We start from the raw sequence: 17,726 nt of genomic DNA, 5'->3' as shown, positions 1-17,726 counted from the left end.
TATTCAGGAAATATTGCAACAGGAGAATAAAGACCTCAGTATAGAACTGGGCTCAACTCTGAATACAGCATGGACAGGTGGGGATTGATAGCAAAGGACAGGGTGGAGGTAAGTGGATGGAAAATTACTGAGAGGAAACATTGGAAGTAGGGGATTCTGGGATAAACGGGATTCTTGATGAAGGCAGGCCAGGATCATCAGATACCTGGGAAGTGGGTGGAAGATAAGGAATTTGATCAGATAATGAGGGTGAGCAGATACTGAGAATAGAGGATTCTCAATAAACAAACTTAGCAAGATTTTTCCTCAGTTGGGCAATGCAGGCCTGATAAGGATGGACACTGAAGGTCAAGGCTTAGAGGGCTCAGAGGAGCCTGACTAGTTAGTGTTCTGTCTAGGAGAGACACAGAACTGGGACTGAAACTTGGGCCTGTTTTTTTTCCTTCTAGGGCTCCTTGCTGCCAAGAAGCCTCAAAGTAGCTTTGTGCTTTGGCATTTGGAGGGAATTCCAAGAAGTTAGTTGTTCTGGGTGCCTACAGAGCTCCCAGGTTTTTCTAGGGAGACTAAGAGGCACGTTAAAGCTGTGTCTGCCTCTACATCTCTGGTGTGTGAATTGTGAGTGTAAGAGATGTGGTTCTTTTCAGGAAGGCCCAGCTCTGATGCCTGAGCAAAAGGCGGTTTTTTAACTTCTGAACTTGTAAAGAAAAAGCTTTAGAAATTCTAGTAAACATCTTAATATTTCAGACCATGAAGTATTTTAATGTTTTTGGCCTGACAGTATTTAGGCTGTTGGATTGAGCTGCTTAGTAAAAGTATCTTTCTCGAGGACCTAACTTATGTGTTTGACTTATCTGGCTTATTTGCAGCCATAAGTGAAGAATTTTTTTGTAATGAAAAAAAAACACGCTCTCATTTTTGTAGCTTTTCCAGTGACATCAGGAAAAAGTCTGTCAGTAACGCTTATTTGCCAACTAGTAATAATAAAATAAAAACAACGACTCTTCCTTTAATCATTTTCTGTAGGTTATTTAGAAGGCATTGGTACCAGATTTGTTTCCTTAGCACAAATGCTTTTCAGAACCATGGGCAGCTGTTAAGCCTATTTGGTTATCAACAGGATGTTCCTGATTTTACAGTCTATAAAGATTTTATGGCTTGAATCCTAAATTCCATTTCAGGAATGGAGGAGGCGAGGATGTGGAGGGAGTGTTAACTTTCTAATGCTAAAATGGTGTTATAGATACATATTTTGTCTTTGTGAGGTATTAATTGACTGTGTAGGAAATTCTATTTGTCTCATCTCAGTAAATACTAAATCCATTTTTGTGAAGAATAAGTAATGCTTTCTAAGACCTGTGACATGAAAGTGTCAAAGGTAAGATGTTTTTGAGAATGTGGATATATGTTACTAACAGCTATACCCTCGGTTTATGAAGTTTTAATGAGGATTATCAGTTGAATTTGGGGGAAAATGCAGTTGGAGGTAGAGACTATCCTTTGCTATGAAAATTACCCAGGCACTGTTAATTGACTCGTTAAAAGAAACTGATTCTGTGTAAGCGAGTGGATACCCTTCACCAGGGACAGTAGAACATACTATGACATGGATGCCAGTGTGGTTGTTTAATTAGTCCATGCGTTATGCCAGTATCTGGAGCAGTGAGTAGGGTGTCTGTTAGCATATAAACTTGTTCTTCCCTCTACACACCTCCATGAGCTCTAGCAACTGATGTTACTTCTTAAGATCTGAGCCTAATTATACAAGCTATAGACACCTAAGTTTCACTTGTACCTTTGACTCTCTTTGGGGGTCTTTGATAATTTTGTCTTCTCATTTATCTTGTTCCAAAGTTTATTGAGTAGTATGACACAGTTCAGTCTCTTTTCCAAAATCTTTAGGATTATGTATTACTTCTCCTGATGGGTCTGGGATGGTACCCCCATATTAAAGTACATTAATATTCCTGTAGCAAAGTAAATGATTTTTCTCACAAATAGGATCGGCAAAAAGGCTGGTAGAAACTTCCTCAGTTTTGATCAGGTTTGGCTACCAAGTGAGTTACAAAACTGAGTTTTAGATTTCAGAATTTTAGATAAGCAATTGTGGACCTGTACCACAAATGCATTTAGAGTGTGTTGATTTACTTTGAAAGTAATTTTGGGGATCCCTGTAGTCTATTTTATATACTTTTAGCTTATATATGTCTTGAGAACTGAACTTATTTCATTAGGAAGCATCAGATTTTGCAGGTGTTATAGGTTGCTTTTCATAGGGAAAAAATGTCATTTTTTTTTCTCTTAATAGAGTTTCAGTTCAGAATTTGTTTTTGCTTGTTTCTTACTAAAGCAGTATCAAATTCAGATTTGTCTGTTAGTCTGATTTTTCAGGTTTTCCTGATTTCCCAGCTAGGTAATCTATACAGTTTCCTCCCTAAATGTCTTTGACACAGCGTCAGTAGCTCAGTATGAATAGGGATGTGTGGGTTTTGGGGTCGCACAGACCCAGGTCCAAAGACTTGATCCTTCACTAGTTCATTTTGCAGCTAGGATATGTTATTTGAATTCTCCAAGTCCCTGTTTTCTTATTTGTAAAACAGGAATAATAACTATCTTATTGATTTGCTGTAAACATTAACTAATATTTATAAAACATTTTTTACAGTGAGTGGCATATTAAGAAGAGCTTGGTAATTGTTACCTATTTTAATTTCTTCTTCTCACCCTAATGAAAGACCTCATGAAATACTTTCCAGTGCCTTATCACCATGGTTGCCTTCCTCTGTTTTCTTAGAATAATAATCAGTGGGAGGGCAGAGAGCCTCTTGAGGGTCCCTGGGTTTGGGAGGCAGGAAGAGGAGGCAGAGGCTGAGCGTTTCCGGGCTTGCTGTCTCCACTCTGAGCCCCCACTCTGGGAGGGCTGATACAGTTCTCACCTGACTGGGGGTCTGGGCTCAGCCAGGGCAAGGTCACTTCCAAGAATAAAATTAGTTTGGTTGCTGATTGTTCTGAAAAAAATGCAGCTCTTACATTTGAGGTATATCTTTTTGGAGATTGAGAGATTATCCTTAAAGGAAATTTTGGGGAAATTCTGTATATCTTGTATTGGGCCTCATATACGAAATGAAGAATTCAGACTCCATGATCTAGACTCCCTTTCAGCTCTTAAAATTGTGTGAGAGTTTTTGTAAGGTATGTTTAATTCGCTCCTACAAGATGAATGAAATGTCCAAGTAAATTTCATAATTTTTGCATTGCAAACTAGAAATATGACTCTCATGAGACTACTGTTCAGTACCAGTACAGAGTAATAGAACTTAATTGAAACGCTTAGAATATCAGTTTTATTAATACAAAGAAGACCAAAAGCCACAGTATCAGGAATCTGTATGATGGGAGGATGAGCCTCGCCTTTCACTTGCCTGTCTAGATTCTTCCAGTCAGCTTGAAGAGTTTAAAATAATTCCTATCTCTGGAAAATCAAGAGACAGGCCACTATGATTTGGGAATTTCAAGAAAACATATTAATGCTAGATAATGTACAACCAAGATTAGGGATATTTTAATATGGAACTCATGAGATTAATTAAGGTATAGATTTTTTACACAGCAAAATTAGGTAATGCACTTGACTTCCTAAATAATTTTTACAGCATTAACACAAACAACGTTTTTGACAGTCTAGAAAATAATATTCAAACATTTACTAAAAAAATAGTTTCTGTGCCTGATGTTCTTTTATAAACACTTTGAGTATATAAAGTTGGCTTTATAGAATGTTGACTTTAATAAAATTTATTACACTTAAATAAATGCAGATTTTGGTGTGAAGATATAAAGAAATAAGCCACTTAAGTGGGACTTAAATTTTAATTGTTCAATTCATTATTCTCAGTATTTTTAATTCAGAAAAATTGAAAATATCGTATATCTAATCTGCCGGATTTCTGGAACAGTGAAATTTCTCAACCGTCAGGTGTGGGGAGAGAATGGTTTAGTGGTAGTGGTATTATATGTAAGCGGTATAGTCCATTTTATAATTTTATAATGTAACCTTAAATTTGAAAAGTAGGTTTTTAATTTGTTTTTGTTTTAGAAACTACCGAAAATAAAATTTACCAAAGTCTTTGCCAGGTTTGGAAGTGGGGAGATAAGTGATAGACACTATTTTCAAATGGATTTGGAACAAATGAGACTTTCAGGTTTATAAAAAGGGGCATGAATTAAAAGGTTAAGAAACTCTTCTCAATAACATGCCATATTTGGATGAATCTAGAACAGTTCTAACTCTGAAGGATTTTATATTATAAAAGTTGTATGTGGAGATATGTAACTGAGGTTCTTATCCATCAGTGATCATTGACTTATTAGTCATATGGTATCTTAACCTATGATGGATGGCAAGGAGAAGCCATTATAGAATTAAAATTTTCATAGATAAATTTTTTTAAAGCAGTGGCTATAATTTGGATCCGAAACTACTTTCCTATTCTCACTATTGGATAGTAAACTAATTCTTACTTGTTTGATTAACACTATGGAGATTAAGTAAAAATTTGAGTAAACCTTAGCTCCACAAATGTCTTTGGGAAGGAAATTTTGAAACAAATATCTGTTTATTTTAATTACAGTTATTTATTTTTAGTAGCCCATGTTCTGCCTTCCATTTTGATAAGACAATTCTGAAACCCTATCTAATGGTGAAATGAGATAATTGTGGAACCTAAGTATTATTTATTTGAATTTAGTCCTCCTGTCCTCCCCTCCTTTTTCATTTTCTCGAACAAGGCGGTGTGGAAATTTTTTACCACATAGTGAATCAGGTGCACACTAGGGATTTCATTATTCTGTTTCTGGAATATTAAGCCCTGCCTTACACTCCAGAGTGTTACCCTCTTTGGTTTCTTAGAATTCATACTTCTCATCACTCTCATTCCTCCTCTTCCTTGAGTTGCACGCTTCTGCTGTTGTTTCACTACTAATCGATTTCAGCGAGTGATTTTCCAAAATCAGATTCTTTAGGGCATGATGATTGTGTTAGAGATCAAGGCCTAGAACGTTTGTTTCGTTTCTCCCCAACATTTCTATTATGTATTTTGTATCGTAAAACTGCTTCTTAACCTTCCTATATTATAAATATCTTCTTATGTTAATTTAAATATTGATCTTTTTTTAAATGATGGCACAGTTCCCTGCTGTTTAGGAATTTAATTCAATAACAACACCCAATTGAAGGATCTTTGAGTTAGTGTCTGTCTTTCGACAACCCGTAATGAATCCTGAAATGAACCTTTTTGCATATTTGCCTCACAATATTTCTGGAATTGAAATTGCTTGGGTTTTTTGACATGTTATCAAAATCTTGCCTTACGGATATCTTATACCCAGTTTTCTTTCGCATAAGCAGAGCAAAGTAGTATAATACTGTTTAAAAAGGTAATCACTGCGCACTCACATGCCTGCTTTGTCACTGACTTTGAAATGCTGGAAGCTTGAATGTTTGTGACTGCACTTACTAAGCCAGGGTCTCTGTATACCTATGTCACCAAGTCCATGAAACACCACAGCTTCCAGGAAATGCAACTGTTGTGCTATTTCGGGTGATAAGAATATTTTAAAGTCTTATAAAGTAATGTTTATTACGTAATTTTTTAGTTTCATGGTCCCGGCATGTGGATTATTCTTTCTGTAAGGTTATTTATTACCAGCATATAAATTTATGTTAGTAGTTTTATTTATTTATTTATTTTTTAAGTGGTTTTATTTTTAAAATGTTAACTCACGGGCCACATCCTATTGTTTCTTCTTTTTGTTTCCTATAATTGCCTCACTTTATCATAAAAACTGTTTGTAGGAGATTGGAAGTATGTAGAGGAAAGCAGTCCTTATTTGCTCCACCTATTTCCTTTAATTATTGGCCTGCTTTTAAATGCAGAGGTCATTGAATTGACATGTTGGATGAGCATCTTCTTGGCTTTGTTGATGACAAAAAGAATATTTGTGGAAATATTTTTCCCTTTAATTCTTTTAGTTTATTTTAAGCTGTACCCTAGTGAAAAAAGATCACCAAATGTATACCTTATTAATGCTTGGGAATAAAATACAGTATAAAAGTTAAGATTTTTTTTCCCTCGAGTTTTTTCTCTCACTTTTTGTTTTTAGGAGTCATCTTTAGGGAACTTGTCTTTTTCAGACAGTAGGTTTCTTTGGTCAGGGAACTGGAAATTGATGACGTCTATCTAAAATGTGTATTCATGTTTTAGTCAAGGCGAATAGAATATGAAAAATAAGGAAAAATAAAACATTTTAGAAAAACTTTAAAAATATGTCTAGAATAGGCCGGGCGCGGTGGCTCACACCTGTAATCCCAGCACTTTGGAAGGCCGAGGTGGGCGGATCACAAGGTCAGGAGATCGAGACCATCCTGGCTAACACAGTAAAACCCCGTCTCTACTAAAAATACAAAAAAATTAGCTGGGCATGGTGGTGGGCGCCTGTAGTCCCAGCTACTCGGGAGGCTGAGGCAGGAGAATGGTGTGAACCCAGGAGGCAGAGCTTGCAGTGAGCTGAGATCGTGCCGCTGCACTCCAGCCTGGGCGACAGAGCGAGACTCTGTCTCAAAAAAAAAAAAAAAAAAAAATGTCTAGAATATTGTAGAAATTTTAGATCTTGTGAATATTTTTTGTAAAATTTAGTCACCTTTTAATTCTTTTTCCAATTTATGTAATGTATACAAAATCTTATGGTTCATATACTTTGGAATACATTTAACCATTGTGAGTTAGGAACCCTATGAACCAAATTAGGTAAAATATGAGCTACATTTTAAGAAATGTATTTCTTTCTTTGGGTTTATTTTAAATGATGTGTAGATAACATATCTTGTTAATTTTGTCAGTAAATTTGAACCTTAATAAAATATTCCACCATTTACTTGGAAAAAGTAAAACATGGTGGGAATGTAAATTAATATTACTTCCTAAAAATATCTTGCATGGACCTCAGATGCACAGAATTGGATTAATCATTATCTGTGGTACGTGATGCCTTGTCATTAGCCCTTGAATTAATTGCTCTTTTTAATCTTGATTATGTATGTGTTATTTTTATTTATTTATTTATTTATTTAATTAATTAATTTATTTTTATTTTATTATTATTATACTTTAAGTTTTAGGGTACATGTGCACAATGTGCAGGTTAGTTACATATGTATACATGTGCCATGCTGGTGTGCTGCACCCATTAACTCGTCATTTAGCATTAGGTATATCTCCTAAAGCTATCCCTCCCCCCTGCCCCCACCCCACAACAGTCCCCAGAGTGTGATGTTCCCCTTCCTGTCTCCATGTGTTCTCATTGTTCAAGTCCCACCTATGAGTGAGAATATGTGGTGTTTGGTTTTTTGTTCTTGCGATAGTTTACTGAGAATGATGATTTCCAGTTTCATCCATGTCCCTACAAAGGACATGAACTCATCATTTTTTATGGCTGCATAGTATTCCATGGTGTATATGTGCCACATTTTCTTAATCCAGTCTATCATTGTTGGACATTTGAGTTGGTTCCAAGTCTTTGCCATTGTGAGTAGTGCCGCAGTAAACATACGTGTGCATGTGTCTTTATAGCAGCATGATTTACAGTCCTTTGGGTATATACCCAGTAATGGGATGGCTGGGTCAAACGGTATTTCTAGTTCTAGATCCCTGAGGAATCGCCACACTGACTTCCACAATGGTTGAACTAGTTTACAGTCCCACCAACAGTGTAAAAGTGTTCCTATTTGTCCACATCCTCTCCAGCACCTTTTGTTTCCTGAGTTTTTAATGATTGCCATTCTAACTGATGTGAGATGGTATCTCATTGTGGTTTTGATTTGCATGTCTCTGATGGCCACTGATGATGAGCATTTTTTCATGTGTCTTTTGGCTGCATAAATGTCTTCTTTTGAGAAGTGTCTGTTCATATCCTTCACCCACTTTTTGATGGGGTTGTTTGTTTTTCTCTTGTAAATTTGTTGGAGTTCATTGTAGATTCTGGATACTAGCCCTTTGTCAGATGAGTAGGTTGCGAAAATTTTCTCCCAATTTGTAGGTTGCCTGTTCACTCTGATGGTAGTTTCTTTTGCTGTGCAGAAGCTCTTTAGTTTAATTAGATCCCATTTGTCAATTTTGGCTTTTGTTGCCATTGTTTTTGGTGTTTTAAACATGAAGTCTTTTTAAAAACTATTTAATGGCCAGGCATGGTGGCTCACACCTGTAATCCCAGCACTTTGGGAGGCTGAGGTGGGAGGGTCATTTCAGCACAGGAGTTCGAGACTAGCCTGAGGAACATGGCAAGACCTTGTCTCTACAAAAAATAAAAAATAGCCAGGCATGGTGGCACATCTCTGTGGTCCCAGCTATTTGGGAGGCTGAGATGGGAGGATTGCCTGAGCCCAGGAGGCTGAACCTGTAGTAAACCATTTTTGCACCACTGCACTCCAGCCTGAGTGACAGAGTGAGACCCTGTCTCAAAACCAATAAACAGACTATTTAATGAACAACATCGAATTGCTGCTAACTTGATAGGTATGACTTATAATCTAGCAGGTACTCCTACGAATCCCATTCTTTTTTTTTTTTTTTTTTTGAGATGGAGTCTCGCTCTTTCGTCCAGGCTGGACTGCAGTGGTGCTATCTCAGCTCACTGCAAGCTCCGCCTCCTGGGTTCACGCCATTCTCCTGCCTCAGCCTCCCGAGTAGCTGGGACTACAGGCACCCGCCACTGCGCCTGGCTAATTTTTTGTATTTTTAGTAGAGACGGGGTTTCACTGTGTTAGCCAGGATGGTCTCAATCTCCTGACCTCGTGATCTGCCTGCCTCAGCCTCCCAAAGTGCTGGGATTACAGGCATGAGCCACTGCGCCCAGCCACCAATCCCATTCTTACGCTGCCATTTCCATCATCCACCACCCCCTGCCCTAGATAATCTCTGTCCTGAATTTTGTATTTTTTCCCTTATCTTTACACAAATACACACACAGTTTTATTATTGTGTTAAACTGTGTGCTCATGAAGCAGGTTAGAGCAAGGTACACAGAAACCTGGGAAAACAACGCAAGTGGAAAAAAATCAAGGCAATCATTAACTCTAGGAAAAACAGTTGTACAAAAAGGGGATTAAAATAGAGATAATAGTGGCTAACATTTATTGTATATTTACTCTGTGCCAGGTATTATTCTAAGTCCTCACATGTTTCATTTATTAATTTTCTTAAAACTTCTATGAGATAAATACCATTATAATCCTCACTTCACAGATGAATATTGATTTCACCAAAAATGTTGATATCACTGTACCTGTTGGGGAATAAGAACCTCATTAAATACTCGAATATGGTAGGAAGTTCTAAGTGATGTGGAAATAAGGTCTGTGTTATATACTATGTAAAATTAAACAGTCATAACAAAGTGTAAGCATGCTGTTTGAAAACATGTAGGCAAACATCAGTAGAAACAACTTAAAAAGTTGAAACCCCTCAGGGTGAACAATTCAAGTGTGAGGTATGGAATTGCCCTCTTACTATTGCACTTTCTAAACTAATTTCCTGGTATGCAGGAAATTACCAAGAGAGAGAAAATGAAAACAAAACAATAAAAGATGATTTGGTTATTTATGTGTAGTGGTTATCATTTATACCTTATTTTAATATGGAACAGTGATGGTTTTATAAATTATTAAATAATGGAGCCTTACACTGAAAGGAGCTAAGACCAAATTTCTAGGCCTGAGTTTATCCTAAACTTTATTGGCCAGTCACTTAACCTTTCGGGGGCTTTACTTTCTTCAAATTTTAAGGAGAATGTTGAACTAGAGATGATCTTTTACTGTCACTTTAAATTCTAAAGTTTCATTATTCTAGGTGTTAGACCAATTTTTGTTTTTTAATAATAGGTCTTACTAGGTCTGAAACTAGAGGCTTCAAGGCTAGTTTTGGATGCAGCATGGCCGTTTACTCACAACCAATCTTTTTTTTTTTTTTAACTAGTATTGGGCATATGTTATAAGATTAGTTATATATTAGTTATACGATTTTCTCAGTACGAGTTTATATAAGTACTTACATGTCATTTTTATCCAAAAGGGTTTTTTTTTAACCTGTTAAAGTATAATATACAGAAAAGTTCATAAATTATAAGTATGTATGTTTTTCAATGAACTTTTACAGTGAGCACACCCTAATTACCAGCACCCAGATACTGGATCAAGAAACAGAGCATTACCATGATTCCAGAAGCTCCTTGCAGTTGCCTGCCTCTAGGGATCAGCCATTATCCTGACTTCTAACCTCATATATTAGATTTTGAGCTGTATAAATGGCATCTGGTAGTTGTGTAAAATCAAACATCTAGACACATGTATGTTTACATATATCTTATAAGTAATACATAAATATATATACATATATATCCATAAATATTTATGGATATATGCTTTTAATCTTTTGGTTTGGGGGAGGTTTGTTTTTGTTTTTTGTTAGTTTTGTTCTGGCTTCCCAGGATGATATATCTAAATTTGTTGAGATTTCCTACTGATAATGATTATATAAAAAGCATATGCATTTATTATCCACTTACTATTTCTAAGTGCGTAGTCATAAAAGCAAAGTTATCTAAAATGAAACTTTTATTCTAGGTCCAGTGGCATTGCAGAGCACGGATGGTTGCAGGAGCCAACTTTTACATTGTTGGACGAGACCCTGCTGGCATGCCTCATCCAGAAACAGGGAAGGATCTTTATGAGCCAAGTCATGGTGCCAAAGTGCTGACGATGGCCCCTGGTTTAATCACTTTAGAAATAGTTCCCTTTCGAGTTGCAGCTTACAACAAGAAGAAGAAGCGTATGGACTACTATGACTCTGAACAGTAAGTCTTACATTCTCTGTACAAATCTTTGAAGTACTTTGTGGTCTAGCTGCTCCCAGGGTTTTAGCTTATTGTCTGATCTTTACTGATGACAGGTTTTGTGGTACCCATGTCAGAGAAAGGTAAACCCAGAAAACTAATTTCTCAACATTCTGGAAGTTAGAAGTAGAAATAAAACTTGAATCTAGTTTCATGGTTTCAGGAATTTTGTTTTGAAGTCTGTGAGGACAATATTGTTATTTCTCTGCCTACTGTGTCTGCTGTAGCTTACTGAGCATAAGTAGTTTGAGGACTTAGTGATGTTTACTCTGGTAAGTTCCATGAACCTTTTGGAGTTTCCATGAACCTTTTGGAGTTTCCATGAACCTTTTGGAGGCCCTTGTATCTGTCTCTCTTTGACTGACAGAATTGTATTAACTTTCATCTATAGGTAGTACACTCTGTAAGTTTAAAGTGGTAGTGTGAAGCTCTGGTAAGCCCAGGGAGTCTATGTGTGGAGAGAGAGTTTAGCTAATATTTGTGCAATCACTACGTGACAGGCAATGTCCTAATTATTTACAAGTATTAAATTATTTACAGGTTGTGTATCCCTTGTATGAAATGCTTGGGGCCAGAAGTGTTTTTGATTTTGGATTCCTTCAGATTTTGGAATATTTGAATATTTGAATGAGGTACCTTGGGGATGGGACTCAATTCTAAACATGAAATTCATTTATGTTTCAAATATACCTTATATGTATAGCCTGGAGGTAACTGTATACAATATTTTACATAATTTTGTGCATGAAACAATTTGTGTACATTGAGCCCTCAGAAAGCAAAGGTGTCAGAGATGGAATTTTCTACTTTTGTCATGTTGGTGCTCAAAAATTTTCAGATTTTGAGGTATTTTGGATTGTGGATTGGGGTGCTCAACTTGTATTTTCCACAACAATCTCTAAAGTAGGTGCTGTTACCTCCATTTTATAGGTGAGTATCTAGAGGCATACAAAGGCCAAGTAGCTTGTATAAGGTTACAGGACTAGTAAATGGCAGCTCAGCAAATGAACCCAGGCAGTCTGGTTGTAGAGTCTGTGGTCTTAATCATTAACAGCACAACTTCTGTCTTCAAAGACAGAAGAGCAAAAAAACCCAAGCTTTTAGTACAAATTATTGGTAGTATTGAACATTGTATTTGTCCGTTTTCACAGTGCTATAAAAAACTACATGAGACTGGATAATTTATAAACAAAAGAGGTTTAATTGACTCACAGTTCTGCATGGCTGGGGAGTGAAGGGGAAGCAAAGCACGATTTACATGCCACAGGGAAGAGAACAAAGTGGGGAAGTGCCACACTTTTAAACCGTCAGATCTATGAGAACTCACTATCTTGAGAACAGCATGGGGGAAACTGCACCCATGATCTGATCACCTTCCACCAGGTTCCTCCCCTGACATGTGGGGATTATAATTCAAGATGGAATTTGTGTGGGGACACAGAGCCAAACTATATCAAACATATGTGAGGGGACTTCAAAAAGTTTGTGGAAAATGGAATTAAAACATAAAAATAAAAAATGTAAACTTTACTTCTCAACATAAGCTCCATCAAGATCAGGACACTTTTGTGAGTGACACCAGTCATTTAATCCATTCCTGAAGGATGAGGGTATCTGGAGATCTGGAGACTAGGGATAAAAAAGAACCAAGGGTCCTGGAAATTTAACCATGTCAATGTAGTCTTTTTTTGACTGAAGAAAAATGGGTGCCCCTTAAAGATTTTTTAAGATTAGGAAATGAAGCCAGAAAGAGCCAAATTAGGACCTTAGAGGTGGATGCCTAATAATGTCCCATTGAAATTCCTGTAAAATTGCCCTTGTTTGATGAGAGGAATGAGCAGGAGCATTGCCATGGTGGAGAAGGACTCTCTGGTGAAGCTTTCCTGGGCATTTTTCCACTAAAGATTTGGCTAACTTTCTCAAAACATTCTCATAATAAGTAGATGTTATTGTTCTTTGGCCCTCCAGAAAGTCAACAAGCAAAATGCCTTGAGCATCCTGAAAAACTGTTTCCACGACCTTTGCTCTTGACTGGTTCACTTTTGCTTTGACTGGACCACTTCTGCCTCTTAGTAGTCATTGCTTGGTTGTGCTTTATTTTCAGGATTGTGCTCATAAAGCCACATTTGATCTCCTCCCTCAATTCTTACCAGGATCTTGATCCCACTTGTTTAAAACGTCCATTGAAAGCTTTGCTCTTGTCTGCAGCTGATCTGGGTGTAGTGGTTTTGGCACCAGTCAAGTGGAAAATTTGCTCAACTTTAATTTTACAGTCAGAATCGTTAAGCCAAACCAATTGAGCTGTCTATGATGTTGGCTTTTGTTTCTGCTATCAAAATTGTTGGTCTTGGGCATGGACAAAATTAATTTCTTCCTTGAAAATTTGTGTGGTCTGCCACTATGGGCATCATCTCCAACATCATTTTGTCCCTTCTTAAAATGTAAACTGCTGATTTCTTTGGGACATTATCCCCATAAACTTTTCCTGAAGCATCAGTGATTTCACCATTCTTTTACCCAAGCTTCACCATAAAGTTGATGTTTGTTCTTCAGTTTTAGCAGAACTCATATTTCCCTGATAGGGGCTCTTTTCAAACTGATGTCTTACCCTTCTTAGTGCCTCAAACTAGATCCTGTTCAGACATGTTATAATCAGTTAGTGTGAGTTTATTTTGGTGAAAAATTGAAATCCATGCATAGTTGTTTTTGATAATGAACATTTTCCATGAACCTTTTGGAGGCCCCTTGTATCTGTCTCTCTTTGACTGACAGAATTGTATTAACTTTCATCTATAGGTAGTACACTGTAAGTTTAAAGTGGTAGTGTGAAGCTGTAAACTCTGAAGTTGTGGGTTCTAGCCCTGTCCTTGCTATATGACTTGAGAGTCCTGTCTTCTCTGCCCTGCTTCCTTGTCTCTGGAATAAAGGCAGTGGACAGGGTGATTCCCTCTTAGCCGAAAATGTGTAGCTCTATGGCACCTAGTTATTTTTACACCTTAGTAGAACTTGTACATATGAATTGTTTTGTGCTTAACCTTTATTTAGTATACCTTCTCTTTTAGTACAAATCACAATCCACATTCAGCAAACAAACAGATAATACAACAAGCAAAACAGATAATTTTTTTAATTTACATTTTTATCATTGTCAGCTCTACTGACATGTACTAATTGGAAATTGACTATGGCCTAGTAACCATTAGTCTGAAAGCTGCCATCCTTTCCCATGATACTTCATAGTTGGTTCCCCATTTAGGAATAATGTAGCCCTGACCCTGTGTCCTCATTTTTGTGGCTCATTTTGTAATAGTGGGGACAGAAGAGAAAAAGAAACCTTTAAAAAATTAAAACAACATTCTCTTGTTTCTAAAATGGTTGTAAAGTTTGTTGTCATTTGATTTAGTTGAAATAAATGATAAGTTGTCTGGAGAAAGAAATACTATTATTACCAGTGGAGATTGGGGGATGTTAGGTTTCTCATTAATGACAGAAATAATTCTGGAGACAATGCATACTTTTAGATGACAGCAGACTTTTCTGAGCGATGAACTGTAGCTAAAATACAGGAAAGTCTTATGAGAGTGAATGAACAGAAAAGGCAAGTGTAAAAGGACTCCTGACTATTCCCTATATAATTCAAGACAGAAGATATTCTAGTTTATATTTTCTGAAGATCTGAAATGTGGCCCAGATTCTAGTATACTTCTGAACCACACCAAAAGAAAAATTTGCAACAAACTAGAACATTTTTACCTTTGTACAAAATTAGGTTTGTAAACATTTAGAAATAGTTCTAAATCATGTGGGATTTTTTTTGCCTTTAAAAGAAATATGTATCTATATGTATGTGTATATATACTATATATGTACACCTAGTACGATTTCACTGTCTAAAAAGTGCAACTGTAAAAGTGGTATGCTGAGAGTTACAAAAGGATTTTTTCTACCAATGGACCTTTTCTACCAAAAGGATGCCTTAAAATTTTTTTAAGAAAAAAAAAAAAAAAAAGAATAAAAAGAAATTATAGTAAACTTTGAACTGTTTTACCACAAAAGGTGATTAAAACTTTAAAATATAAATTGATTATTAAGGGAAGTAAAAAAGTTTTGGGTACAGTTCTGCCCCTTTATGGTAGGCCATTGTCAAAAATTCTAATTTACTTAGTCTGGGGAGAGGCCCTGTAATTTGTAGTTCTTTTAAGAACTCCCCACTCTAAAACCACTAAAAAAGGGTAGCAGTGCCCTCCTACAGATCTATAAAACATACAACGTCAGGTGAAGTGCTGGGCCCAGAAACCTTTTGCTTCTCACCTAGCATGAGATTTATTTAGTTTGTGTATAAGGGATTATGAACACAATCTTGTTCTGAGAGTTAGGATTAACTTCCTTAAGTTGCTAATATAGTGGCAAGGGAGAGCAAGGAGAGGGAAATAAAATTATTCTGCTAGTGGCTACATGCTTAAAACTTAGGTGAATTTCCATTTTGATGAGTTATGAAAACCAAACTAAAAAGAGTTGAGCTTTTCTTTTACACTTCTTGTGCCGAAATGTTTCATTACTGTGGTCTCTTTGCATGATCAGTTGGTTTAATCACACGCAGGACCCTAAACCCCATCTGTATGTAGTTGACTGATGTGCTGGTAAGCCTTTGATAACTTTGATGTTTGGTTAAATAACTGTGTAGTATTGCTTTAAGTCTCTCTTTTAATCATTCAAAAGCTAAATAATTACATCAGTTCTCTTAAGATTTTCCAAAGATGAATTCTATATTAGTTGCATGAGTGGCTCATTTTCTTGGAATTTTTTGGGGGTTACCAAATCTTAATAAGTAATAACTGGGGAAGCTTTAAAACTGCCTTAGTTTTCTAACTTTTTGTGTTTGTGTTCAAAAGTAATTAAGTTGATGGTAATACATTGGAAAGTGATTAAAATTTTGTGGAAAGGTGATAGCGTTTGATGTAGTGAGAAAACAGTTATTAATTATGCACAGATGAGGTTGTCTTTTGTTTGATTAATGGATGTTACTCGGCTCCAGCTTTTATGTAATTAATGAATTTGTTTTGTTTTTTATTTGATTAAATACCAATGTAAGACAATGCTTAGGAGAAAAGAAACAAACTTTATGAAGATTTCAGGCAAAACATTGTTGATAAGAATTATGATAAAAATCATCTGTTTATATTTAGAAAGTTAAGGAGGTTCAAATTAGTTATAATAGGCACTAAAGGAAATTTAATAAGATTAAAGTCCATTTTTTCAGAAATTGCAAATAAACTTTTAGAGGTAATTCAGTTATCTTATTTGTATTTTTTTCCCTCTATTATAAAGTAAGTCTTTGTATTAGGGCAGATAGATACAGAATTATTCAGATTAGTGAAATAGTTATTTCCACATTTTCAATAGAGTATTTCTTTCATGTTTTTGATGCCAGAGTATACTTTTTTTTTTTTTTTTTGAGACGGAGTCTCACTCTTTTGCCCAGGCTGGAGTGCAGTGGTGCTATCTCGGCTCACTGCAAGCTCTGCCTCCCTGTTTCACACCATTCTCCTGCCTCAGCCTCCCAAGTAGCTGGGACTACAGGCTCCTGCCACCGCGCCTGGCTAATTTTTTGTATTTTTAGTAGAGATGGGGTTTCACTGTGTTAGCCAGGATGGTCTCTATCTGACCTCATGATCCGCCCGCCTCAGCCTCCCAAAGTGCTGGGATTACAGGCATGAGCCACCGCGCCCAGCCCAGAGTATACTTTAAATAATGTACTGTTAGTGTCATTTTTAAAAAACACTCTAACTGTAGGCGTCCTTCAAGGGTTTTTCAGGTGTACTTTCCATGGGAGAGCTCATCTGTTCCTGTGGTTTCTGTGGAGGTGATTTTTAAACTTGTACATCAGTGTTTCCCAGTTGTATTAGTTTTTTGTTGTTGCATAACAAAGCACCACTTAAAGTAACACCCATTTATTACCTCATGCATGGTTCTTTCGGTCAGAAGACTGGGTGTGCTTGACAGGGTTCTCTGGCCAGGTTGGGTTCTTATCTGAAGGCTCTGAAAAGAATCCACTGTCAGGTTGAACCTTTTTATTAGCCGAGTTCAGTTCCTTCTAGTTACAGAACTGAAGTCCTTGTCTTCTTACTGGCTATTGGCTGAGCATTGCTGTCTGCTCTTAGAGGCCACTTTTGGTCTTTTTTTGTGGGCCGCTTCATCTCAGCAGTAGAACCTCCCTCATGTTGCATCCCTGTCATGCCTCAGATCTCTGTGACTTCCCTTCTGCTACAAGACAGGAAAATTTGAGTGATTAGCTTAGGGCCACGCAGATAATTTTGCTGTTTTAAGGTCAACTGATTAGTAACTTTAATTGTATCTGCAAAATCTCTTTTGCCATGCAATAACCTAGGATGGTAATAACACTGGGGGCAAAGGTCATTGGGGCCATGTTGGAATTCTGCCTGCCACACTAGTGAACATTTCTACTTAGATTTCTTGTTTCTTTGATTTCTTTTTAAATTTATTTCTTCTTCGGCCATTTCTTAAAATGGCCAAAACCAGCTTTACCTTTACCCTCATAATATCCCCAAATCCTACATTTCTTTAGTTACTTCTTATTCACACTATATAGAACCTTAAAGTCCTTTATCCTTTTCCCTCACTCTTCATAGCCGAGTCTTATCAAGTTGACCACTGAAATGTTTCTTGTGTGAATTCTTTCCTTTCCCTGTCTTGCCACAGTATTGCAAGTAATACTTGCAATACACAAGTATTTCTGTTAGAGTATCGGGAAACTGTATTTTCTG

The 17,726-nt window shown here is 36.6% G+C and overlaps 1 protein-coding gene across 4 annotated transcripts in view; it reads left to right on the top strand.

Annotated features, from left to right (window-relative positions):
• Positions 1-17,726, top strand: part of PAPSS1 (3'-phosphoadenosine 5'-phosphosulfate synthase 1) — a 115,234-nt gene that overhangs the window by 82,756 nt on the left and 14,752 nt on the right. For all 4 annotated transcript variants that reach the window (XM_054554239.1, XM_009240243.4, XM_002815039.4 and 1 more), the window contains one exon: positions 10,673-10,902. In XM_054554239.1, coding sequence (XP_054410214.1) covers positions 10,673-10,902 — 230 coding nt within the window. The remainder of the gene's footprint in view (positions 1-10,672; positions 10,903-17,726) is intronic.

The sequence above is a fragment of the Pongo abelii genome, chromosome 3 (genome assembly GCF_028885655.2).
Source record: "Pongo abelii isolate AG06213 chromosome 3, NHGRI_mPonAbe1-v2.0_pri, whole genome shotgun sequence".
NCBI classification, from domain to species: Eukaryota; Metazoa; Chordata; class Mammalia; order Primates; family Hominidae; genus Pongo; species Pongo abelii.
The sequence above is the reverse complement of the archived record's forward strand: the minus strand, read 5'-3'. Positions and strand labels throughout refer to the sequence as shown.